General features: G+C 39.1%; 1 protein-coding gene across 1 annotated transcript in view; it reads left to right on the top strand.

Moving 5' to 3' along the window:
• The window catches only part of MED12L (mediator complex subunit 12L), a 317383-nt gene that overhangs the window by 257965 nt on the left and 33326 nt on the right, over window positions 1-26092 (top strand). The window contains exons 28-38 of the mRNA XM_034780703.1: window positions 1655-1729; window positions 1848-2038; window positions 2381-2542; window positions 7090-7201; window positions 8503-8592; window positions 10132-10241; window positions 10821-10956; window positions 11344-11505; window positions 13211-13573; window positions 15873-16029; window positions 21042-21253. Of these exons, the coding sequence (XP_034636594.1) occupies window positions 1655-1729; window positions 1848-2038; window positions 2381-2542; window positions 7090-7201; window positions 8503-8592; window positions 10132-10241; window positions 10821-10956; window positions 11344-11505; window positions 13211-13573; window positions 15873-16029; window positions 21042-21253 (1770 nt within the window). The remainder of the gene's footprint in view (window positions 1-1654; window positions 1730-1847; window positions 2039-2380; window positions 2543-7089; window positions 7202-8502; window positions 8593-10131; window positions 10242-10820; window positions 10957-11343; window positions 11506-13210; window positions 13574-15872; window positions 16030-21041; window positions 21254-26092) is intronic.

The following is a 26092-nucleotide window of genomic DNA, read 5'->3' on the forward strand; positions in this document are numbered from 1 at the left end:
GTTAGTCTCTAAGGTGCCACAAGTACTCCTGTTCTTTTTGAGGATACAGACTAACACGGCTGCTACCCTGAAACCGGGCACTACTCTAATCACTCCCACCCCATCCTAGCAATCACCAGGGAATCCAGTGAAAAGTGAATCAATTCTGGGGCTGTATTAACTGTTAGGTAAAAACAATCTCTGTACTGTCTTTGAGGTGGGTTCCAGGGTAGCAGTGGGTGGAGACATTGCTGGCAGGACAGCTCTGTTGCAGAATACATGAGCCAGTGCAGAGGCACAGGGTTTTGCACACACAGCCCTGAACTCCAGCCAATCCCCAGATATCTTTGTTATTTATTATTTGTGTTACCATAGTGCCTAGGAGCCCTAGTCATCCACCAGGACCCCATTGTGCTAGGAGCTGTACAAACACAGAACAAAAAGAACATCCCTGCTCCAAGGAGCTTCTAATCTATATATAAGAAAAGACAATGGCTGGATACAGACAAATGAGGGAATACATGGAAACAAGAAACAATATTAGCATGGTAGACAGTGGACAGGGACCAAACCCCCTATCCATTCTTCAGGTGGTAAATCCCATCCTAATAAAGGAATTACCTCGAGGTTCTGTTTCCCCTGTTCATGTGGGGAAAATAAATGAAAAACACTTATGGAAATTACTGCACCTGTGTAAAGCCCCAGTGTGTCAATGGGAAAATAATCTCCTCTCAATTAACAATCTACAGTAGTTGAGAGGTGGCTTTATTTTTGGCATTGATTTGATTTGGAAATTGTTTATTCACCCACTCAGGTTCTTGTTTTTTACTCTAATATAAAATTTAATAGTGGAAAATAACCACTTACAGAGCCCCCTAGAAAACATAACTCACAGCATGATTTTAGCCATGTAATTACCACTTCCAGGATAGATACAGTGGATTACTTTCACAACGTCACATTTGTGGTGTTAATTTCATATGCAATACATAAGAAGATCAGGAATTCCCATTGCATCCAAATGACTGTATGTAAATAGTAAGAGGTACTAAAGCCAAGAACACATTAACTACAGGACAATGTTTAGAAGTATACAGAATTGTGTTTACTTTGTTACAACAGTGATTTCAAGCCTAATGGGTTGTTTTACCATCTACTTCCTCTCTGGACATGTCTTCACTAGAAAATTGTATCATGTTTGAATACCATTGTGAAGAATTGAGTTAGCTAACATGATGCTGGCCAGTGTGGACAAGGTCAAATCATATTCATCCTCACATCGATAATTATGATCAAACCCTGTTGGGATTATAGTTTAGGTGACATAATGTTGAACTTGATTTGGTCTGCATTGATGACAAACCATCGTGTCGGTGAATTCAGTTTTTGATAGTTTTGTCAGTACAATTTGTAATGAACAGCCCTTGCTGCATCAGAAAATTTGAACTGGTTAAATATATTGATGAGCTGATTTTGGGGGTAGGGAGAATGCAAAGGGATAACAACTGGGCTGATAGGTCCTTGAATTGCTTTGAAAAACTTACAGCTTCCAAAGTTTTAAAGAACAGTGTGATAATCTACTGTAGTGACATGATTTTAATTGTTCCAATTAAGAGAGTTAAAAAATTTCTACAATAAACTTGACACATATTTCATTTTAATAATTTTTACTCAGAACTTAGATCAATGGACTCTCAGGCAATCTTGGTTGGAGCTCCAGCTAATGATCAAACAGTGCATGAAGGAGCCTGTAAGTATTTGGTTCTTTTAATGTACTTATAAAATATTTAATAAAGTATGTAAAATTTGAACCTAGTCCATGAGCAAACATACCATGAATATGCTAGTTTACTTATGTTTCACTGTAGGGTTCTGGGTCTGTGGCTGAAATGAACAGCTTGTTGGATAATATTGCAAAGGCGACAATAGAGGTGTTTCAGCAATCCGCTGATCTAAACAATAACTCTTCTAACTCTGGTATAGGCCTCTTCAATCCAAACTCTGTTGGAAATGCTGACACAAGTAACACAAGACAGAATGGTAAAAAGACATTCCTAAGGTATTTTTGTGTAGCACCATTTTAATTATTTTAACTGACATAATGGTTAATAATGCATAGAATTAAATGAAAATTTTGAAACTTATAAAGGCTTTTTGCACTTGAAATGGTAATGTTCAGGAAATGTTACCTGAAGGTTACTGGTTTTTTACTTTTGTTCAACAGTAAACATTGGTGTTATCCCAGAATTTTTGGAATGTAGCATTTGTGGCTGCTCGGCAAATGCTAGCTATCCCAGAAAAACTATATCATCTGTCTCATTGCATTGGTTACAATGACTGAGAGTGATGTGAAGAGTAGATTGAGATTTTGGATGAAATAAGTTTGTGATTCTGCTTTTAGCTCTTCTGAACGTCGAGGCGTATGGTTGGTGGCTCCCTTGATTGCAAAACTGCCTACCTCAGTTCAGGGTAGGGTCCTGAAAGCAGCTGGAGAAGAGCTGGAGAAAGGTCAGCATTTGGGATCGTCCTCAAAGAAGGAGAGAGATAGACAGAAGCAAAAAAGGTACAACCTTTGAAAATGTTTGTATGCAATTTCAGAAGGCATGTTGAAAGCAGAGGTGTGTCTTTTTGCTGTTGCAAATCTCATCGGTCAAGGGATGTGAAATGGATACATATTTAATACCCCCAAATCACAACTGCCCTCTCTTGCCTCCCTCCAGCACAGGGTATTTTTGTTACCATTAAGATGTCAGTCTTAATTACTGTGAAAATGTTGCATCTTGGCAGTGTCATACCTAAATTTACCCCTCACAGGTGGCTCTCTGAAACTTGACAATTTTGCCTAAGAAAAATTGATAATCTTGTGCCCAGACCTGCACTACTCCCTTGTATATCATTAGAGTTACTATAGGAATTACCTGAATACTGCTATTAATTACATCCTTTAACTTAAATACTTAACAACCTCTCCTTTTGTGTGGTTGTTCCAAGAAGCAGTTGTTTAAGGTGCCAAATTCTCTAAAACTTGTGATATTTAATTATTCAAATATGCAGGCAGTTGAAGTCACCCATTATTGCAACATCATTCTATTTTGTTATCTTTTTCATTTCCCTCAGCATTGTGCGCTTAGCATACTTTTCCTGATCAAGAGGTCAGTAGTATGACCTTACCAAAACATCTGTATTCTTATTGCTTAGCATTTTTATCCATATGGACCCTACTGTATGGTTCTCATTAGATTCTATGGGAATAATTTTGATATAGTGCTATTCCCCCACCTCTGCAACCTACCCTATCCTTCCTGTATAATTTATAGTATATTTTATTTTGTCATTGCAACATATTTCAGAGATGCCTATTATTTCAAGGTCATCTTCATTGCCAGGCATACTGGTTGGTATAAAGACATGTAGGTTTGGTTTCATTTTATTTGCCATGTCCATATATTATTTAATTCCTTTGTCCTTGACACACACTTTTTTTTTTAAACTTACCTCTCTGATCTCAAGCTGGTTCCTTCTCCAATGCAGCTATAATTTCTGCCCTACCCTTTATTGGATACAAAGATACCTTTAGGTTATTGACATCCTTAGCATATTTTTTTGACTAACTTGAGTACTCCTCAGTACACCTTTACCTCAATATAACGCTGTCCTTGGGAGCCAGAAAATCTTACCGCGTTATAGGTGAAACTGAATTATGTCGAACTTGCTTTGATCCACCAGAGTGCGCAGCTCCCCCCCCTCCTCCCGGAGTGCTGCTTTACCGCGTTATATCCGAATTCATGTTATATCGGGTTGCGTTATATCGGGGTAGAGGTGCACCTATTTGTTTTTACTGAGCTCCTAGTTTAAATAATCTCCCAACAGTTGCCAATTTGCTGTTTCAGTAGCAAGATTCCACTTTGGTTAAGATGGAACCAGTCAAATCTGTCTAAGTACTTTCTTCCCATAAAAGTTTCCTAGTGCAAAGAAAATGTAAATGCCTCCTTTGATATGATCCTCTCATCCACATATTAAGACTTAGAAGTTTCTTCTGCCTAGATATCCCTGTGCACGGAACCAGAGGCACTCAAGAGAAAGCTATCTCAGTCTGGGTCTACACTACCCGCCTGAATTGGCGGGTAGAAATCGACCTCTTGGAGATCGATTTGTCGTGTCCCGTTGGGACGCAACAATCGATCCCCGAATCGACGCTCTTACTCCACCAGCGGAGGTGGGAGTAAGCGCCGTCGACGGGAAGCCGCAGAGGTCGATTTTGCCGCCGTCCCTACAGCAGGGTAAGTCGGCTGCGATACGTCGAATTCAGCTACGCTATTTGCGTAGCTGAATTTGCTTTTCTAAAACCGCCCCCCCCCCCCGTAGTGAAGATGTAGCCATAGTCTTATCATATCTACTCTTTCTGTGTGCCTTTGAGTATGTCTGCACCAAAGCTGGAAGGTGTAATTTCCAGCTTGGGTAGACATACCCACACTAGTGCACTAAAAATAGAAGTATATCCGTGGCAGCGGGAGGGGCTAGCCACCCAAGTATTACCTTTTGTTTTCAGATGGGATCATACTTGAGTGGCTAGACTCTCCTGCCACTTATGCCAGTGTGGATTCGCTTCTCTTTTTAGCACACTAGCTCAATCACAGCAAGTGTGGATATGTCTATCCAAGGTGGAAATTACACCTGCAATGCTTTAGTGAAGGCATACTGTCTGAGACATATCTGCTTATGTAACCCACACACCATCTGGGTGTGGTGTTCTGTCCCCTCTAGTGCCACCGAGACCACTGTGTGAGAGAGAGAGAGATTCATGAGTCTGTTCTACAGCCTTAGCTAACAACCAGTTGGATTTTAGCTCAAGCAGTAGAGGCTCATGCACTGAGGTCCCTGGTTTGATCCTGCCCGCCGACGATCGGGGTCTGTTGGCATTACACTTACTTGATAAAAAGACGAGCTTTTACTGGTGCTTGCATGGCACAGCCTGTACCACTATGGGAGAGTGTTAAATTCTATTTTGCCTTAGTTATACATCATCATCATTGTCAGATAAGCTCCTAATTGGAAAATTTTTATCATCATTTGCGGTGGTGATGGTGATGTAAGAGTTGGAGGATGCAGTTTGATTTTTCAGATCAGATTGAATGGCAACAGTAGCAATTATAACAATCCATGTTTGACTTGTCTGCTGAGCAAATGTGTTATGGAAGTTATTGAGAGAATAAATAGGGGTTGCTACAGTGCCATCCTTAGGGCCACTACTCTGGCCAAAATCACACTTTGACTTATGCTTTCAATAGAAAAGATTTTCTGCATTTTTTTTTATAGCTTTGGAGTTTTTCTGACCCTTCTAGCTACCTCTGAATTATAAGAGCAAAAATGCCAAATACAGCTGTTGAACAGTTGTACATAGATGTTGAAATGAATATGTACATTTAAGTACACCACTATATAATGCCAAGTATCAGAGGGGTAGCCGTGTTAGTCTGGATCTGTAAAAAGCAACAGAGAGTCCTGTGGCACCTTTAAGACTAACAGATGTATTGGAGCATAAGCTTTCGTGGGTGAATACCCACTTCGTCAGAACAACTCTCTGTTGCTTTTTACACTATATAATGGTGTACAGAACTTTCAGTGAGTGTTACCCAGCTAAAGCTATGCCTACATTATGAGGTAGGGGTGTGATTCCTCTGCTTGTTATATGTATACTCTCTCTAGGTGTCATTGAGCTAGCACGAGTATAAATAGCAAAGCTACCTGAAACTGGTGGCTATGTACTATGTACTCCGTTGCCTATAGCCTTGCAACCATGGCTATACTGCTATTTATACTCATGATAGCTTGATGAGAGCTAACATGTATATGTACTAGGGTTACCAACCCTTCAGTGGGGAGCAGTAGCTTAGTGGTTTGAGCATTGGCCTGCTAAACCCAGGGTTGTGAGTTCAATCCTTGAGGGGGCCATTTAGGGATCTGGGGCAAAAAACCGTCTGGGGATTGGTCCTGCTCTGAGCAGGGAGTTAGACCTAGATGACCTTCTGAGGTCCTTTCCAACCCTGATATTCTATGATTGTCCTGAAGTGTCCAGGAATGTAATATTTATCTTTCATTAAAGATTATGTCATCTGCTGAAATCTCCAGGAATATGTCCAACCAAAGTTGGGAACCCTAATGTATACCCAAGCAGGAGAATCGCATCCCTAGATCATAGTGCAGACGTAGCTTAAAACACTGGTAAAATAATTGCATGTATTGAATTTATATGAATGCAAAGGCCTCTGCGGAAGTTTGTTTTTACTTTTTTTTCCCTCCTTTCCAAATTTATGTCAATTTCTGTTGGAATATATCTTAATATATATCCCATTGGACTGGGTCTTGACATTCTTACTCTAACACAGTACCTATACCCTTTAATGGTAGTTTTATTGCAGCTGTGTCTTCACTAGGAAAAAGTTATATTTTTCATTCATGTTAACTAACCTTTGTTAAAATCCCTGAACAATTTACCAGGACCCGCTAACATGGATTAAAACTCCAACTGCCTTGTCTTCACTAGGATTTTAACACTGGGTAGTTAGCTTTAGTTAAAATATACCTGTTAAAATCCTAGTGAGGACAAGGCCAGTGTAATTTTAACCCATTTTATCAGAATGAGATAAACTTTCAGGAGGAGTCTGGGGTTTATCTTGCCCAGCTAACATGGATTAAAACTACACCTGCTGTGTGTTCATGCGAATTTTAACACGGGTTAGTTAACATGGATTAAAAATGGCTCATGTTTTCCAGAGTAAGGCTTGAGTGTCTCCTGCAAGGTGCTGTGCCTCTTCATCTCCTATTGACTGAACCAGGAGTTGAGGGGTTCAGCACCACAAATGTAGGTTCCAAGTAAAGACTTCAGGATTTGTCCCTTTATGCTTGGATTGGCCCACTTTGATACACTGTCTGCTTTACACTTCGTTTAATTTCTGGCTTGTGAGGCTGTAACTTACTAAAACAGAAACCAAGATAGATCTGAGCAGCATTTTCGTTTAGGGGAAAATTATAGGGAAGGAAGGGAATGGAGACGGGAAGTATCAAAATAACCTTACTAATTGAATCTTATGTGTTTTGCCTCTTTTAAAGCATGTCTCTTTTGAGTCAGCAACCTTTCCTTTCTTTGGTACTTACTTGCCTTAAGGGACAGGATGAGCAACGGGAAGGGCTTCTAACATCACTGCAAAATCAAGTTAATCAGGTAAAACAAACACATAATACTGAGCACCCTCCATTTGATATTTGTGCCATCAGTTTTATGTGTATCGGATCATGCAAACCTGGGAAAGTTCTAAAGGTTCAACACCCTGATTTTCAGAAATGAATCATCAAATGAAAGAAGAATCAAAGATGAAGAGTACTTTAGTTTATCCGCTCATAAGAATGAGTAAATGTTCCTTTAATAGCAATTTAAAAATAATTTTCCCCTTTGCACTGACCAATAACTTTCTTAGAGTGTTTCTAAAAATAATAGAACAAAAATGTAAGTAATCCAGGGTCTGATTTCAGACCTTTTCTGAGAAGCAATGGTAGATTGTTTTCATGACAGGGAAATCCCTCCCAGTGCTTCATGTCTCCTGAGTTTATAAAATAATAAAAACTTAGATTTTTCTGGAAAAAAGGTCTCTTTCTTGAGTAAATGCATAATTAGAAATAGATAAATTATTACCAAAAAAAATAGTATCCCCAAATTATCCCATTCCCCAAAGCAAAGCAACCCTGCAACATTTTTTCAGGTAACTTACACACACGCACATACACCCTCCCTGCCACTTCTACACCAGTTCCTCTGCTCCCACCAGATTCCCACACTAGCCCTCAATATTGTAAGCTCATGGAGGTGAGACTGTCTTTTTATCAGTGCGTGGACAGTGTCTGGTACAATGGAGTCCTCAAACCCCTGTTTTCAGTCTCTAGAAGCTACCGCAATACAAATTAATAATAGCAACCTTCCCCCATATTCAGATCCAGTCCCTGGCTTTGCTCCCCATCCTCATTTGATCCATTCCTTGATGCTGCTTTTCTCCATTTCTGCTACTGCTCCCTGGCCCTCCTCTCTTTTTAAAACTATTTGTATAGGTTCTCACCTAAATCCATCTAAGCTCTGACTTGCACCCTCTTCCATGCAATCCTGTCTTTGTTGATCTGTGGTGTCCATTAGGACAGAATGGAGGAGCAGCAGCGGCTGTCTGAGTTCCATGTGTCTAGCCCATGGTGCTATGATGTTTGGGGGAAATTATACTTTTAACAGACTGGATGACAAAACTGCTTATTTTCTCTTTGAAGGAAGTGTAGTAAGATATAGCCTCACAGTCAAAGCTAACAAATAAGTATCACATCTATTATCAAGCCCAAGTTCAATAAAGACATGAAGATTAAAAGTGAGAAAATTGTTCCATAGTTCTTTGTAAATAAGAAGATGGTATCAAGAAGTGATGGGTAGAAATATTTAACAGTTAAATGGGAAAAACCTACTTTTATTCAAATGGCTGTTGTTCTTAGATCCTAAGTAACTGGAGGGAAGAACGATACCAGGATGATGTTAAAGCTAGGCAGATGATGCATGAAGCCTTACAACTACGTCTTAATTTGGTAAGAAAGATGCATGAATATATTTCCCTTCATATTTATATATCTAAATTTGAAAATAGCCATTGACAGAAATTAGTTTGCAGTTGATGGTAAGATGCAAGAGAGATGGAGAGTAACAAAGTCTGACTGCCTGTCTATTGGGTTTTGTATTGCTGCCCATCACCATGGCATCTTAGCACTTTCTACTTAAAATCAAATAACAATAGCAAAGTCCCTAGCAGATTAAACTTTTTTTTTCTCTTGTCCTTTCTTCCCTCTTTTCCTTGTTTCCCTTCCCTGCAATATCATTGGAGAATGTCACAGATGTGCTACATTTTTTTGAAAGCTGAAAGCCATAGTCATTACCTATTTGGTCACTATATTTTGATATAAAACAGACATTTTTTTTGGAAACACGGACTTGTCACAAGCTCAGAAAATCTCAACCATAATTAGAAGATTCAGCCACATGTGACAGCTGCATGGCTAAATTCCAAAGTCAGCTTTGACAGTTTCTACCTAGACCGCCAACTGCTATGTAAAAGTTAATGAGACTTGGCCTAAGAGCATGTTCTTTATTTTAATATAACTCCCAATAAATGCTGAGCACAGCAGAATAGCCAATGCTTGGAAGCAGCATGTAAATACAAAATGGGGAAGCCCCAAAATAAAACAGAACAGCTGGGTATAATCAGGCAGCAGGTTTTAGCCAAGAAAGAAGGTGCAATGCTGGGCGCCTCTACAACCTACAGGTCCAGTCAGTCTCCTATTTAAGTCAATGTCACAAGTAATGTGGACTTCAGTGGGTGCATGATTGGGATTTAGGACTGTTAGTCTGCAAATAATAAGAACATTAATTGTACGGAAAAGCCAGTGTGGAAACAGTGATCTTTAAAGCTTTAGACTTTACTGAGGAAGACTAAATAGTGTCTATAGTGAGAGAAGCAACAAATAAAGATTTAATTAAGTATCTTCCTAGTATGTGGCTTCAGACCAGAAGTTAACAACGATCCTCCCTCCAATCTAATCTTGATGAGATTTATTGACAGGGCATTGGCTATGGAGTCCCAGCTCTTCAGCAACTGGGGTGTGAGGAACATGTGCTTCCCATGGAAAAGGCATCAGACTAGTTTCAGCCATTCCAATCTAACTATGAACCAGTGTTATCGATCAAACGTGTGCTCAATAATATCCTTCAGATCTTTCAACAGCAGCAACATTAACTATTTTTAGTCTAATTTTGGACAAAGAAAAGTGATACCCTTTAGGGATATGATTCAACACTCTTTGAAATCAGTGAGAATCTTTCCATTGACCTCAGTGGATGTTGGATCGAGCGTTAAATTTGATATTGCTGATCTTTCATTTTTCAGCACTTTTGTGCAGTGTTGTTGTGTTGAGTCAGAGAGAATCAAGTCTTTTTGCCAAAGAATTTAGCAAGTTAATGTATAAATTATTTAGTAGAGAAAAAAGCCATCATCATACATAGTGTAACTAATAAATATTCAAAGATATAAACATATTATTTGAGTTCTCTCTGTTCTCTTGTTTTGCCTGTAGGTGGGTGGAATGTTTGACACTGTGCAGAGAAGCACACAGTGGACTACAGACTGGGCACTTCTGCTGCTTCAGATAATTACTTCAGGAACTGTCGATATGCAAACCAACAAGTATGTTACTCTTATTATAATTCAATAATTCATTAATATCTATAATGCTTTGAATGAAAATCCAGATAGTCATATTTAGGTGTTTATTGTAGCTTATTGTAGTTACAGCCCTGATTTGGGGAAGCACTCCTAAGAGGGACAGCACTTAAGCAAGAATTTAAAATAAACTACCTCCTTAAATACTGTTCTGAATAGGGATGTATTTAAGCATGTGCTTAAGTGCTTTCCTGAATCAAGTCCTATTTTTTCTAATGACCATTTATGCCAGCAATTTATGTGATGTTACAATCTACAGTGGCTCCAATTTGCAAATATTTGTGTGCACATATTTGACCATGCACCTGTATGTGTACAGGGATTGTACAAGCTCCCTGGAGTTCATATGTATGCACAATATGCTTGAAAAATCTGGTCCCATATGCCTAAATAAGGGTCTGTAGTCTTTGCCATAATCTATTTCTGAGATGTATTGACAATCATGTTACTATAAACATAATAGAATTTTAAATGTTGAGTTAACAAGATGTGTCAATATTGCTCTTCAAGATGCAACATAATACTTGTCTCTTTACCTCTTAGTGAATTATTCACAACTGTGCTTGATATGCTGGGTGTTCTCATCAATGGAACTTTAGCCTCTGACCTATCAAATGCATCCCAAGGGGGGTCTGAAGAGAACAAAAGGGCATACATGAATTTAGTGAAAAAGTTGAAAGTAAGTTTTGGACCTCTGATTTTAACTGCACTCCTGTTAAATCACATTTTAGGCCCATCTTTTAATATTATCAGTTTTATTGTCAGGGCGGTTGAAAGGAAAAGAGATTTTAGCAACAAGTGCCCTAGCAATACCCTGAAGGAGTATCATCATACTTTTAGCCATGTTTGAGACTTTTAAATCAGCATTTCACTTAAATCCTGTTTATCTCTTCAGTGTTCTGTTCAAATAAAAAGGAAGTGCACAAGGCAATTTATAGGTGCAACAAAGGCCAAGCTAAAACACTTGATTATATTTAGTAAAAGTACAAGGAAGTGATTTATCTGGGAACTTGCTGTCTTTGAATTGTGAAAGCATTGTAACATTTTAACTTCTCTTTTTTGTTAGAAAGAGCTAGGAGACAAGTGTTCGGAAAGTATTGACAAAGTTCGCCAGTTGCTACCTTTGCCAAAACAGACGTGTGACATTATCACCTGTGAGCCAATGGGATCTTTGATTGACACCAAAGGAAACAAAATTGCAGGATTTGACTCCATAGATAAGAAACAGGCAAGAGTAAATGTTTACCTTAACATCTCAGTTCTATTATGACTTTCTCATGCATATGAAAGTCAAATAAACAGTTTGATATAATTTTTTACAGTCTCTGACTGTATCTGAAACTTATGGAAGTACTGTACTTCTGTTTTAATGTACCTTCCTTAAAAAACAGAAACAGCTGGTCTTTCTATACCTAATCACTCTAAAAATGGTCATAATGTTACCAAGTTGAGAGGAGAAATGGATGTTCTTGGTAGATCGATAATTCTCAACCTCATAGAACAATACCTTTTAGAAAAATCTTTTTCAAGATAATTTACCTTTCACTGGTACAGGTACGCTTTAATGTCAACAGAGATAACATACATTTTTATTTGAGTTGTATGAAAATTCATACTCAGTGGGTGACACTTTCTAGATTTCATTGCCAATGAAAACTCAGTCCGTCCTCAAGGAACAGCTCACTGATATTTGCAAATGTTTTGAGAAGCTTGGATAGATTTGGTTTTATGTGTAAGCAATGGAAGATGCTATGGTTTTTACATAGTCTTGTGTAACCACCAAGCAAAATTCAGCAGTTTTGATTGTTTCACTTCATTTTTGATTTAATTCATTTATAAAACTGGCTGTACAAAACCCACACAAATTAAAATTGAATGAAAGGTTACTATGAACTCCTACAAAAAAAAGCCCCAGAGTTTGTGATTCAGGTTCAATTACTAAGCTATTTAGTTTTGAAATTTGTATTGCTTCATTTTACAATCTAGGGTCTTGACTGTCATCTAATATGCATGTTACCAAACGGAAATAATGTATACCTTGGAGGTGACTAGCAGAGTAGCTCTGAGAAAAACTGTTGCCCCACTGAGACACAATCATCTATCCTCACTAACAGCCTTTCCCAAAAAGTGAAGTGTGCTCTCACCAAGGTCTAGCCACAAGGCACATCAGACATATAACTAAAGATGGGTATACCTTTAAAAATCATTGAAGGGATTTGGTAGAGAGGTAAAGGATTGATTGATTTAGTTTCCCTGAAGGGAGAGAGTGGTCTCTGCTTCTCAACGTTTGGGAAGTGCTGCTCTATAAAGCAAGTTAAATCATACACATTTATTTCTCCTTTCAAGGAGGGTCTTTTTGGGCTGGAGTGGGCAGCTTGAGTTATCTCAGTGCTATTATGTGAAACTGGTATGTTGGAAACACATTTCTTATTCCAGACATTTCATAAACGAACAGTGCAGACCAGTTTCCTTGGATGAGTAGTCCTCAGAAAGCTGTCTAGCTTCATGTACATTTACATACTTTTTACATATTTTAAATATATGTACTTAATGAGTGTTTTGGTCCTATGTCTTAATCTGGCGATTAATAATTTTTGTTATTTAAAAGGTAGCTTCCTTGGAAATCAGTGCAGATAATCTGTTGCATGATAGATGAAACGTAAGAAATTTATTGGGAAATAAGCACATTTTCAAAAAATTCTGTACCGCTATTAACATACAAAACTAAAAATGTAGCTTGATTCATTCTAACAAGTGCCAGCCTTGGATGCTAGTTGAATCCCCATACAAACATGTAAATGATAGTTTTTGTGTTGAGGGAAAAAAATATCCATATAGTGGTTTTAACCATAGTACAAATTCAGGTAATTCACATTATTTTGTTGTTAAGATATCATTTTAAGAATGCTGTTGTACTTTGTATTTCGAAACAGGGTCTTCAAGTATCAACAAAACAGAAAGTGTCCTCTTGGGATTTATTTGAGGGTCATAAAAATCCTGCCCCACTCTCCTGGGCTTGGTTTGGTACAGTTCGTGTTGATAGGAAAGTGATAAAGTATGAGGAGCAGCAGCATCTTCTCCTATACCACACACATCCCAAGCCCAAGCCACGAAGCTACTACCTCGAGCCCTTATCACTTCCTCCAGAGGAGGAAGAGGAAGAGCCTACTACACCCGTTTCTCAGGAACCAGAAAGGAAATCAGCAGAGCTGTCAGATCAGGGAAAGCCTACCACAGACGAAGAGAAGAAAACAAAAGGCAGGAAAAGAAAGACAAAATCAAACTCAAGAGCAGATGTAAGTGACTAAATGTACAGCATTAAACAAGTAACCAGGTAGTTAAAGGCTTTTTGCTAGAACGTGTGATTGTCTTCACTATCTACAGAAGTTGCTCAGCAACTTGCAAGATCAAGTGCTAAGAAGAGAGTAAATGGTAAAAAAAAATTAAGCAATAAGACAAAATGTTACCAGACAAGCCTGCCTAAAGTATTGATGTATAGGAATGCACTGTGAATTAATAATACTTGAAAATTAATATGAAATCTACAGAAACATACTACAGTAGCACCTCAGAGTTATGGGCACCTCAGGAATGGAGGTTGTTCATAACTCTCTGAAATGTTCATAACCCTGAATAAGACTTATGGACTTCAGCCATAGGGTGGTTTGCTGCAGCCACAAGATAGGCGAGGTCAGGACTCTGGGCTGGGGGCGGGAGGTGTCGGGGCTTCTGACAGTCAGGATGGCAGGGCTCTGGGCAGGGGGCTCAGGGCTTCTGGCATGCGGGAGCACCAGGGCTCAGGGCTTTAGACCTGGGGGGAACCTGGGGCTTGGGGCTTCAGCCCCGCGGCTCCACTCTGGGTTTTAGCCTCATGGGGGGTAGCCTCCGTTCCTGGCTTCCACCCCGGGGTGGGGGTGGGGGAACAGTTGCCAAGGTTCAGGGCTCCCCACGGCTCTGCTCTCAGTTTCAGCTAAAACTGGCATTCCCCCTGTAGCTAGAGCCCTGAGCCCCCGGCATCCCCTGCAGGGCTGAAGCCAAGAATGGAGCCTCAGGGCTGGAGCCCTGGGCCCCTGTGCTCCCAAGGGTCAGAAGCCATTTGGAGCCTGACCTCCCCCACCCTGCAGCTGCAGCTCCTCTTGCCTTTCCCTCCCACTCCCCCGTGGCTGAAGCCCTGAGCCCCTGAGGCAGTACAGTATTTTTTTTGGGGGGGGGGAGGAGGGATTGTTGTCTTGTTTTGTCTCTGCTGCGGCCTGATTGATTACTTGTGGGTCCACATGGTGTCCGATTGACCGGTAAGTATGTAACTCTGATGTTTGTATCTTTGAGGTTCTACTGTAGACTGGATCTGAATTATTCAGGCATACCCACACATGGTTATTTTTTTTTCCCCTTGCTTCATTAGAGAAGCACCTGAGTTATATTTTGGATACATTTCTAAACTTCCCAATATCAGTGTGTGTTTGGAACTTGGGCTTTGGTTGAGGCCTAGTTCATATTAAAGGAACATGGACAACTTGAAATAGGTCACTAGAATCTAATACATGGATGCCATTTTAACTTTCCATGCTGTTTGTTGCAATTTGTTACCAAATTTTCCTGTTTTATGTTGTGTTTTGTGTATGTGGTTGGAGGGTGTTGCTGTCTGAGACTCACATAAACACTAAGGCCCAATGCACATGCACAGTATAGAAAACCTCTAATGTGGCAAACTTAACCCTTCTACAGTAGAACCTCAGAGTTACGTACACCTAAAGAATAGAGGTTATTCATAACTCTGAACAAAACATTGTTGTTCTTTCAAAAGTTTAGAATATTAATTTAATACAGCTTTGAAATGTTACCATGCAGAAGAAAAATGCTGCTTTTAACCATCTTAATTTAAATTAATCAAGCACAGAAACAGTTTCCTTACCTTGTCAAATCTTTTTTTAAACTTTCCCTTTTTCTAATAGTTTACGTTTAACACAGTACTGTACTGTGTACTGTCTGATTGCATACTTCTGGTTCCAAATGAGGTGTGTGGTTGATTGGTCAGTTTGTAACTCTGGTGTTCATGGCTGCGGTCCTATTTTATATGATCTTTTTTTCACCTAAGGCCAAAACTTGTACTTCATGATTGAATGGCAAATCCACAATTTCTGAAACCTTTTTTTATACAATAACAGTGTTTTAATACTATAGTCCAGATGTAGTGGTATTATGTAAGCTTTAAGACTAGCTTGTGAATGTGTTATATATACAGATATAATAGTGGTAACTTTAATGTAGGTTGGGTTTTTTTTGCCTTTTGTGATGTTTCACTTTAAATTCCCCATGTTATCTGTTGATACACTATCAATTGTATTGATGTGCTACAGCCAACTACAGCATGCAGAAGATGCTTGTTTATAAGATGAAACATTATGGAGCATTTAAGAGAAGCTGTCATTTTTAATTACCTGTGAATAGTTTGTGACTCAGTCTATTTTTTACAGCATAGTAAACTACAATGGGAACAGTCTCCAATCCTTAAATAATTTAGTAGGAAAACTGGCATTATTTATGAGTTAGTAGGGTATGAATGTCAGTAACATTCCTTTTTATGGTTTGTTCAAGGAATATCCACAGAACAACTTATACAGAGTGCCTCCCAACTATTCACCAATTTCCTCGCAAATGATGCATCATCCCCAGTCTGCCTTGTGGGGTTATAACATTATGGGACAACCACAACAGCCTAGTTTCTTTGTTCAGAACCAGCCCCTTCCACCAGGTATGTGTAGGCTTTGGAAGTAAATGGAGATGTTATTTGTTGTATAATAAGAATGTTACTTCTTGAAATAACAGCAATATCTTATTTTTACTTTAGTTTTTTCCCCAAAACATGATGCGACTGCTGAAGCCTTGAGTTTTAATCCTTTAGTTCACTTAATACAAAGGCTTTACTTTCTCAACTAAAAAACTTTGAGGATCATCTTCACTAATGTATTACATTTGTGTTTTGTCACTGGGCACAAATAGGTCACTGAGCTGTGTTAGACGAATTCTGGCAGAATGCTGATAAATAGTTTAACGTGGGAGATATAAGAAAATATAATTTTAAAAAATGTAATGGTATTTGCCTTGTTACTTTGAGTCATGTTGTATATTTTGAAACTAGTCCAATCCTGATTTTTGGTTTGTTATAAATTGATCAATGTCCGTTATAAGTGGCACATAAGTGCCATGGGATAACACGCATCTTTAGCATTTGCTTGCCGTGTGTGTTCGTATAAATTATTTTGTTTTTCATTTCATGTCCATGTCCAATGAAAATATTTTGCATACTCTAAGGGGAAATACAGCAAATCTTTAGATGCTATAAAAATAGCTACCCATCATGAAGGAAAATTATACAACATAAAAATTGTGTCAGTTTGGTTACAAATATATAAACATAAAATATTTTTTCTGATGATTCAAATATAAGTAGATGTTATTTATACTAGGTAAAAAATGTCCAGAAAATCTTAGATGATAATTGTAAAAATTAAGGAGATGAAGTTAGCTGCAAATGAAGTCAGTTTTCCTTCATAATAAACACACATTAATTTTATGTCAGGCAGCACACAGAGAATAAGAGATATTTGGCCTCTATTATGTCAGAGTGGAATGGACTTATTCTTTTGCAGATTGTCGTAAAATTACTCACTTTCTGTTTATGAACTGTCATGGATAATTTTTTATTTATTTTTCAGGATAAAATATGTGTTGTATAGTACATCGCTTTATCATCGTCAGTGCCAGGAGTTAGCATTCATAGACCACTTTTAGTCTTCAGGAGCTCATGGCTTGCAGTCCTGTGATCTCAAACTGCTAGACTATCCCTATTGGCACAATCCAGCTGTACCCACCTCAGTCAGGAGGCTGGAATGCTGGAGCAAGTGTGACTTGAGAGCTGCTAGTGTTACTGCATTACAGTTATGGAGATTTCTTGGCCTTTTATTTATAAACTTTCTAATTAGAAAGCAACAGAGAGTCCTTCTAATTAGATTTTGGTTGAGAAATTTGGAGAGAGAGGTGGAAAAAGGAGGAAGGGAGATGGAACGGATATAATACCATGCAAAACAAGCAATCTCATAACTTTTATATGTGTATTTCTCTCCCTTTCTTCCATTTGCATGAAGTCATTTCTCCCTGTATGATGTCTTACCCTCCTCTTACCTGTTTTGGCCTGAGCGGCTAGCCAAAAGTCAAGGTTTAGTAGGTTGTTCCAATTGGAAGTAGAAATGGAGTCTGGTATTTTCTTTTATTTTGTTTATTTACAAAGAATGTACACAGTCCTGTGTCTCTGTATGCAGAAGGAATCAAATAACGGGAAACAGATTCTTTTGCTTGCAGCACCAAGATCACTCTTTTAGCCTGCACCCCTGATCCCCAAAACCTCTTCCAGGGTCAGCCACTATGCTTTCAAATGCTCCTTGAGCCTGTCTGACTCTATCTGTTCTTGTCTGTCCTCAGTTTCTATGTGATCTCTCTCCCCTCCCCCCAATGCATCTAGCCAAAAGAATACTCAACCAAAAGCTCCTGGATGGGTTGTCACACACCTTTTGTCTTAGGTGGGGCTTATGCTTACAGTTATGGTAATTGAAGGGGAGTTTACACCTACCAATTTCAGTGGGGTTTTAACTCAACCCATTATAAGGTTTCACACAGTACCAGTTAGGGGTCCCAACAATGCCAAAACCCAAAACTGTACCCACTAGGGGTCCCGATGTTGCTAAAACCAGTGTTGCTGAGCCTAGCATGGAGGAGGACAAACAATCTTAGCTATAAACCACAGAGAACAACGAGGCTGAACCTTTGGTACAGAACTAATTCATACACACAGACTCCACACTGTGGCAAATTGACCATCTACAATAACCATTTAGGGAATGGAGCCTCTCGGAAAATGGACATTTGCAAGGAGTAAAAAAGAAGGGATATAAACCGCTGTGCCTAAATCTCCCTGATAATTCAAATAGGCATTTTTCTGTGCCATTCTATTTGCAGTGATCATAAACGACATAATTTTGATAGTACAGGTATGATATGTAGGCTCTTGTCACTTTGACCCTTAAACTTGGGTATCTTCTGTGTATCTCGTGGACCAGAGGAAAGCAGCACATCTTAGACCATGCCTTTTTGACCAAGATTCCAAAGCTGGGTAGATTTCAGACACTCTTTCGTAACTGCCACCTCTTAGAAGCTGAAAGTTGTTTTACCTCTTTGTGACCATCTGCATGAAATTCCTGACCATTCTAAAATCATCTGGATTTCAGTAAAACAAGATTTATTAATAATAGGACTAGGAAAAATAATATAAAATAAAAGAAAAAGTTTGCGTAACATAAGTAAGGCTTAAACTCTGCACATGCTAATCTAAATAGGTACAAGGTGCAGGCTAAACTATTTAGGTTGTTACAGGGAATAATCAATATTTTACATTTCTCCAGAGAGCATTCTCTTTCTCCCTGTCCCTTTGACAGAATGGCATGCTTCAGAACCTTCCTCTGGGATTGGAGGACTTGAGTCGTCGTCCTTGTTTCTCTGGGGTGGTCCTCAATTATACATGTATTGTTATCCATTTGTATTACAATCGTGCTGTCACAGTGTTTGCTACTCATGGGGTCCCCCTCCTGGCCATTCTGGGGATTAGCTCTTTCACCCTGATGCCCTTGTCTCACTGTTTGCCAACTCATCATCTCGCTCTGTAGCTCTGCAGTCGCTCTCTGGCTCCACAGGAGCTGTAGTGCCTCATGTTGGTGGCTTAACCTTCTGGCCACGTCATAATGGTCCTCCACTTCCAGAATTCTATCAAATCCTCCCTGGCATCCCAGGCAGTCCTTAAATCCACTGCCATGGCTAAGTCACTTCCTCAGTGACTGGGACGAACAATCCCAGATAGTCTTCAAGATCACTACCCAATGAGAAGCAGAGGCTGGTAGAGGAACCCAGGCCCACCCGCTACTCTGGGTTCCAGTCCAGGGGCCTCTCTCTGGCAGCCAAGGCCTGTACTATCCCAAACCTTCCTGCCTTTCTCTTGGACTACTTCCTACTTTTCCTATCCCAGGCTCACATTCTCCACCCTAGCTAAACTCTTATTTCCAGGTCTGCTTCCTTTTTGGTCCAAATCCCTTTCTCTCCCATATCTCAGAAAGACTGACTGCAGCCCTCATTCTGCTACCAGCTCCCTGGTTTTATAGAACCCCCTCCTGTTCCTCCACAGAGGAGCTTTCCTTAATTAGGGCTCTCATCTCAATGTAAATATCCCCAGCTTGCAGCCTAATAAGTTAATCATAGACTCATAGGACTGGAAGGGACTTCAGGAGGTCATCTAGTCCAGTCCTCTGCACTCATGGCCAGACAAAGTGTTATCTAGACCATCCCTGACAGGTGTTTGTCTAACCTGTTCTTAAAAATCTCCAGTGATGGAGATTCCACAGTTCCATAGGCAATTTATTCCAATGCTTCACTACCCTGACAGTCGGGAAGTTTTTCCTAATGTTCACCCTAAACCACCTTTGTTGCAATTTAAACCCATTGCATCTTTTCCTATCCTCAGATGTTAACGAGAACAATATACCTCTTTTCTTGTAACAACAGTTTTCAAGTAGATAAAAGGTTATCATGTCCCCCCTCAGTCTTCTCTTCTCTAGACTAAACAACCCCCCCCCCCTTTTTTTTTTTTTCAATCTTCCCTCAGAGGTCATGTTTTCTAGACCTTTAATCATTTTTATTGCTTTTCTATGGACTTTCTCCAATTTGTCCACATCTTTCCTGAAATGTGGTGCTTAGAACCGGACTCAATAGTCCAGTTGAGGCCTAATCAGCAAGGAGTAGAGCAGAAGAGTTGTCTTGCTTACAGCACTCCTGCTAATGCAGCCCAGAATGATGTTTGCTTTTTTTGCAACATTGTTAACTCATATTTAGCTTGCGGGCCACTGAGACTCCCAGATCCCTTTCCACGGTACTCATTCCTAGGCAGTCATTTCCGATTTTCTATGTGCAACTGATTGTTCCTTCCTAAGTTGAGTACTTTAGATTTGTCTGTATTGAATTTCATTCTGTCCATTTCTCCAGTTTGTCCAGATCATTTTGAATTTAATCCTATCCTCCAAAGCACTTGCAACCCCACCCACCTCGCCTACATTGACCTATTCCAGGCAAGTGTGGGGCAAGCACACCATCATAAGGGCCAAGAATTTAGGACCGTTTACTGTGATCTGCCCCTCTGAAACATTTCCTAGAAAGGTATTTCCACCGATGTGCTCCTCAAAAGGTTCTGATGGTCTCTTATTAAATGACCTTTGTATGTTTCCCAAATCCATTCAGGATTGTATTGATTGCTTTGGGCAAGCACTTTAGTTTCCATTTTTCCGGTGTCAAACTTTTGTAATTTGAACAGTTATTTTGAACGTGTTTGGACACAGTAATTGTCTCCTCTCTCACCTTCACATCTGAGGCACTCAGATATTACAGTTTTGGGCACCAGCTCCATTATTAGAACCTAGAAAAATGGATAGACTTCCAGTAAAGCTCTATTTTAAAGGTGCTCTGCTCTTTTTTTGTAAATCGTGCTTGCCTGTTAATTGTTCTGGCTGGGAATGTTAATCTCAATCCAATTCTCTGCCTTTAAAGAGACAGATCTCTTACCATAAGTTATTTGTATTTGATATGCAGTAGAATAGGCAGATTAACAGTAATCTGTCAACCCTTTTGCTTTAAAAAACAGGGAAAACATTTATATTTTATGTTTTTTAGGTTCCAGATTGGATCCTACAGGCTCTTTTGTTCCAACAAACACAAAACAAGCCTTATCTAACATGCTACAGAGGCGTTCTGGCACCATGATGCAACCACCCTCCATACATGCAATTACGTCTCAGCAGCAGCTGCTCCAGATGAAACTCCTGCAGCAGCAGCAGCAACAGCGGCTACTCAGGCAGCAAGCCCAAACAAGACCTTTCCAACAGGTTTGTTCAAACCCCAAAATATGGAGAGGGAGGCTTTTCTTTCAGCTTGTATTATAGTTAATTGCATGTAGCCTATGAGCCATCTGAGGTTATTTTGATCTCAGTTTACTGCCACAGAGCAGGTCCATGTACTCTAAGTCCTGTTCCACCAGGGCCATTTATTCTTTAAACTTTATTTGCCAAACCAACTGCTTTGTCTGTGTGTCCTTTTTAATTTTACTGCAAATCTCATGAAATCATTGGCTGGGCTTCTACCGCTTAATGTCCTTTAACTTCCCTCTGTTAATCTGTTTAATGAGTGTACTGATATTTTCAATGTATGTAAGTAGGATCAGGCCCTGTTTTAAAAGACCGCATGTGTAGAATTGAATAAGTTTTGTAAAGCACTACAGAAATGAAAGTATCATCAGAGATTACAAATCCCTACGGCCCTATTCTGATCTCAGTTACGTGTCACTTATCTTATCAAACTGGGTGTTGCGTAAAACTTCAACAGGTGATGAAGATCTCATGGACACTATGCTTGCACTGCAATTAAAATTCCACCACTGGCCCATGCCAGCTGACTCTGGCTAAGGGGGTGTTTCATTGTGGCGTAGACATTCAGGCTTGGGCTAGAGCCTGAGCTCTAGGACCCTCCCACACGTTAGTCATTTTGTTGTGCAAATGTGGTAAGTTGCAGTTCAGCTTCTAACATCGTTTATGCCTTTCCTGTAACCCTGAGACTGAATTTGAAATAGAAGGCTCCTATGAATCTTCATACTGGTATTGTCAATATTACAGTGTATTTTAGGAGAATACAACAGACTTTTTATTGTTCTTGGCGCCACATATAATTTTTAAAAAGCATATAACCTTAGACTGTTTCTAAATTCCCTCAATGTGAGAATCTGAAAAAAAAAATGCACATTCATTCTGCATGATCCAATATACTGCCAGACTGGGTAAACCAAATTTGCTCTGTTTCTGCTGTTTAATGACGTTGTTAATTACATTTAATAATTCCATAATCTCCTGGGGGAGCAATTCTCTCACATGGGGGAGTATTTCTCTCTCTCTCAACCCTCCTTCCCCCCCCCCCCCCCCGCAAACACACACTAAAAATTTCTGGTGTTTCACTTACTAACATATTACATAGAGAGCAATGAACAAATGTTATACACAAAACCACACTTATATTCTATGTAAGTATATGGGAGGTGCACGACTTGAACCTACGAAAGCTTATGCTCCAATACATCTGTTGGTCTTAAAGGTGCCACAGGACTCTCTCTGACTTGAACCTAGTTTCCTGGAAATTGCTGCAGGTCCCTCCTAAAGCTGATGGCTTAATCAGAGCTAAAGAACAGTTTTTAAAATAAAATTGGCTTCCAGATCCCTGTTACGAAAAATTCATATATAGAACTTGCGTGATTTGTTGCCCTGCCCTTTCACATCGAGCCCTTACTGCTGATTGTGTTTTAAAATCTTTCAAAATCTGCTTCTTGGACATTCTTGGAACAAAAACTTCATCTTTCCTGTAAGTAAATCCTTGGCACCAACAAATATACAGTTGAGCCTCAAGCCATGCTTTTTTTTTATTGGCTTTGTGCTCCTAGGGAATAGTACTTTTTTCTAGGAAATATGTTCTTGCCAATCTGCCTTTGTAAAATGGTACGTTTGTCATTCGTGCACGGGACTGTGGATGTGTTCATCATTGGCCAGAATAATGGATGAACAGCAGCTCCTGATGTACAATATACACAATAAATACATAAATACAAAAGCAAATAAAATAAGCCAACTCAACCCTGAAGTCCTAAGAAAGTTGATGGGTAAATTCTATTGTTTTCCCAGCATAAGTTGCAATTTCATCACCAATTTATTGATGGTGGTAATATATAGGATCCATTTGTGAGGAAAATTTGCTGAAGAATTTTGTTTCCCTGAGAATAAGGGCTTCTCTCATCGGATTATTCATATGTTGCGGGTGGGGAGGACAGACTCCACTTAACTGTGGTAGATTCCTTGCAAAACTAGGTCAGCAAGTTGTTTAGTTTGCTGAAACAACTAAATATATCAAATTTCCATGTCTCAAGAATGTGTTACACTTTTCTCCATACGTGAATTTAACGCTTATGAAAAGTGCTGACTGGACAGACCTGCAGACACCTGTCTTCTGTTTATCCATAGAGCAGGTGGAACCCTGTTAGCAGAGCTGCAAGCTCACCCACAATAGATCACCACGTTATATAACCTGTCAATCTGAGTTATCTATCTTGGCTCAGTGTTTATATACAGGATATTGGTAGACAATTACTGCCCAGTGTGTGAACCAAATATAGAAGGACCAGCATTTCCCAGAGCTTGATTTTGTTGAATTTTATAAACCGTGTACGCTGTCAAACATAAACTACTTGTCTTCACTTTTAAGGCCCTTTTGGCCTATCCCCATGCTATATATAATCTCATATGCTATCATGATGTCGACTTCTGCCTCCACTCTGCCAAAGATGCCTGTCTTGATTGCCCATTTGTCAAATTCCAGCAAGTCCCTATCTGCTTTGTCTTATGCTGCATGAAAGGAGCTCCCTGTAAATATCCATAAAACTATTTCATTGTCCTCCTTCAGTCCCTTCTTAAAGCTCTCCTCTGCTGAGATGCCTACAAAAACCTCAACAATGATTAGAAAGCTGGTATGCTGAGACAGCTGCTTAGCACACTGTTCATAATCCTCTTGTTACCTTGTGCTTTCCCCATATGTCTCTTGTCTCCATTAGACTGAAAGCTCTGTATGGCAGGGACTGTCTTTTTGTTATGTGCTTATAGGGTGGCTAGCACAATGGGGCCTGTATCGCTCTTTTGGGGTCCTGAAGTGCTACTGCAACACAAATAGTAAATGATGATGATACATAGCACTATTTGCAAGTGATTCCTTGGTGTTTGACAGCCAAAGAGAGAGAAACTCCATTCGTTCACTTCCCATGCACTCCTCTGTACTCAGGTTTAATGCACTGGTGGAGTTGCGCAGGTGTTAGCAACTATGGGGAAAATTTTGGAAAAATAATTCGAGAGTAGATAAGCGTTTTAAAAGTATAAGTTGCTTTCACAGGCTTCCCAGGCACACGCTGTAGTACAACCAGAAATTCTTGTGAACGCTCTGCAGCCTTTTCCTCCATAGTTCAAATACAGTAGTGGGACAGAAAAATTTGCCAGTTTTACCTAAGTGTAAAAGACATGGTCACCTCATCATTTGCAATATTTCTTTTTATTTCCCTGGGCTTAATATAGAAAATACCTTGAAAACTGGAAGGGGGGGGGGGGGGGGGAGTCCAAAAAATAAAAAATGTTAGCAGTTGCAAATTTTATCTTTATTTAAGGCATTCGGTAAGTTTTGGGCAGCACCATCATGAGCTATATTTTTTTAAGGTGTGGTGAAGCAAAGAGAGTTTCTTAAATATTTCTATTTCTGTATGTTGCTGCCACCTGGAAAATTGGAGATGTTACTCATTGACATAAGTAGCACGGTCTATTTCACAAAACGTCCATAGTATGCAATTCAATAGGACCCTCTAGATTCTTGTATATAAATCCAGAAGGAACCAATACTTTTGAGCTGGTAGGACTGTAAATGCCATTCTGTTAAAAACTTTTAGCTATAAAGTAAATACCAGTCTCTATTAAAAAACTATTTGCTCCAGTGATTTCAAATATTATATATAGAATAAAAGGCTATTGTGAATTACAAGGAATCCTATAATAGTTTATAGACTGTTTAGAATTCCTGTACAGAAATCTTATAACAATGCTATGCTTGATTAGCACCATAAAACACCGGTATGCAATTTTTAGTATTCCTGAAGGACAATTTTCTGATGGTAAATACAAACAGGCAGTATAACGATTTTTGTTTAGTTAGGAAAAAAAGTATGTCATTTATTTATTTTCTATTAATTTTATTATGTACAATGAAGAATGAAGGATTAATATATAACAGTTGCATTAGACATTTGGAAGTCACTTTTTTGTGTTATTTTGGTGAATGAATTTACTAAGTTGTAATAAAGTGATTGCTGTGATTTAAATGACAGAGTAAAATTAGCTATTTTTATTACAATAAAATAGTGTGTTTCTTGGCTGTTTGTTTTCTGCAATATATAACCTAGATCATTTTAAAATAAGATACATTAAGACATAAATGAGTCACATTATGACCAAAGTTACGTTAGTATAATGCCAGAGTAATACCATTGACTCTAATACAGCTACTTTGCACATATATGTGTGGAGTTGTACCTAGAGTAACAACAGAATCTGGCACCATTTATTTATTAAAGACAAACAAATTGCTGATGGAAAGAACATATATTTTACTATTTGTGATTAAAAATGTATACATCCGCTTTCATGTAGAAAATGTCTGTGATGTTGACACTAGACTTCCAGTTGATTTTAATGGTAAGTGTAAAGATTCAATGAGGGAAACCATGAATTACAAACTCTTGAAGTAGGTGTCCAGCCTGTGTTGCACAATGAGAGTCTAAGTGCAGTTAGGAATATTGTTAAGAGGATCGGAAGATAACCAGCCAGTCAGCCAGTTTTTAGATGAATAAATATAGCCCTTGAGTGTGTTAATCTAGGTATGGGTCTAGGAAGTTGTGGTTGAGATCTAAATTCCCTGTAGATTTATCTGCTGCAAAACAATACTGATATCAGTATTCTGACAGTTTGTAATATCACCTTAACCATATTTTCTGTTCCCAGGAGATGTGATGTTTCTGTGTCAGCTATGGCTAGAAATGGATCACTTGCTGATGACTAGGGTGACCAGATCACCCAAGACAAATATCGGGACGCGGG

The sequence above is a fragment of the Trachemys scripta genome, chromosome 9 (genome assembly GCF_013100865.1).
Source record: "Trachemys scripta elegans isolate TJP31775 chromosome 9, CAS_Tse_1.0, whole genome shotgun sequence".
NCBI classification, from domain to species: Eukaryota; Metazoa; Chordata; order Testudines; family Emydidae; genus Trachemys; species Trachemys scripta.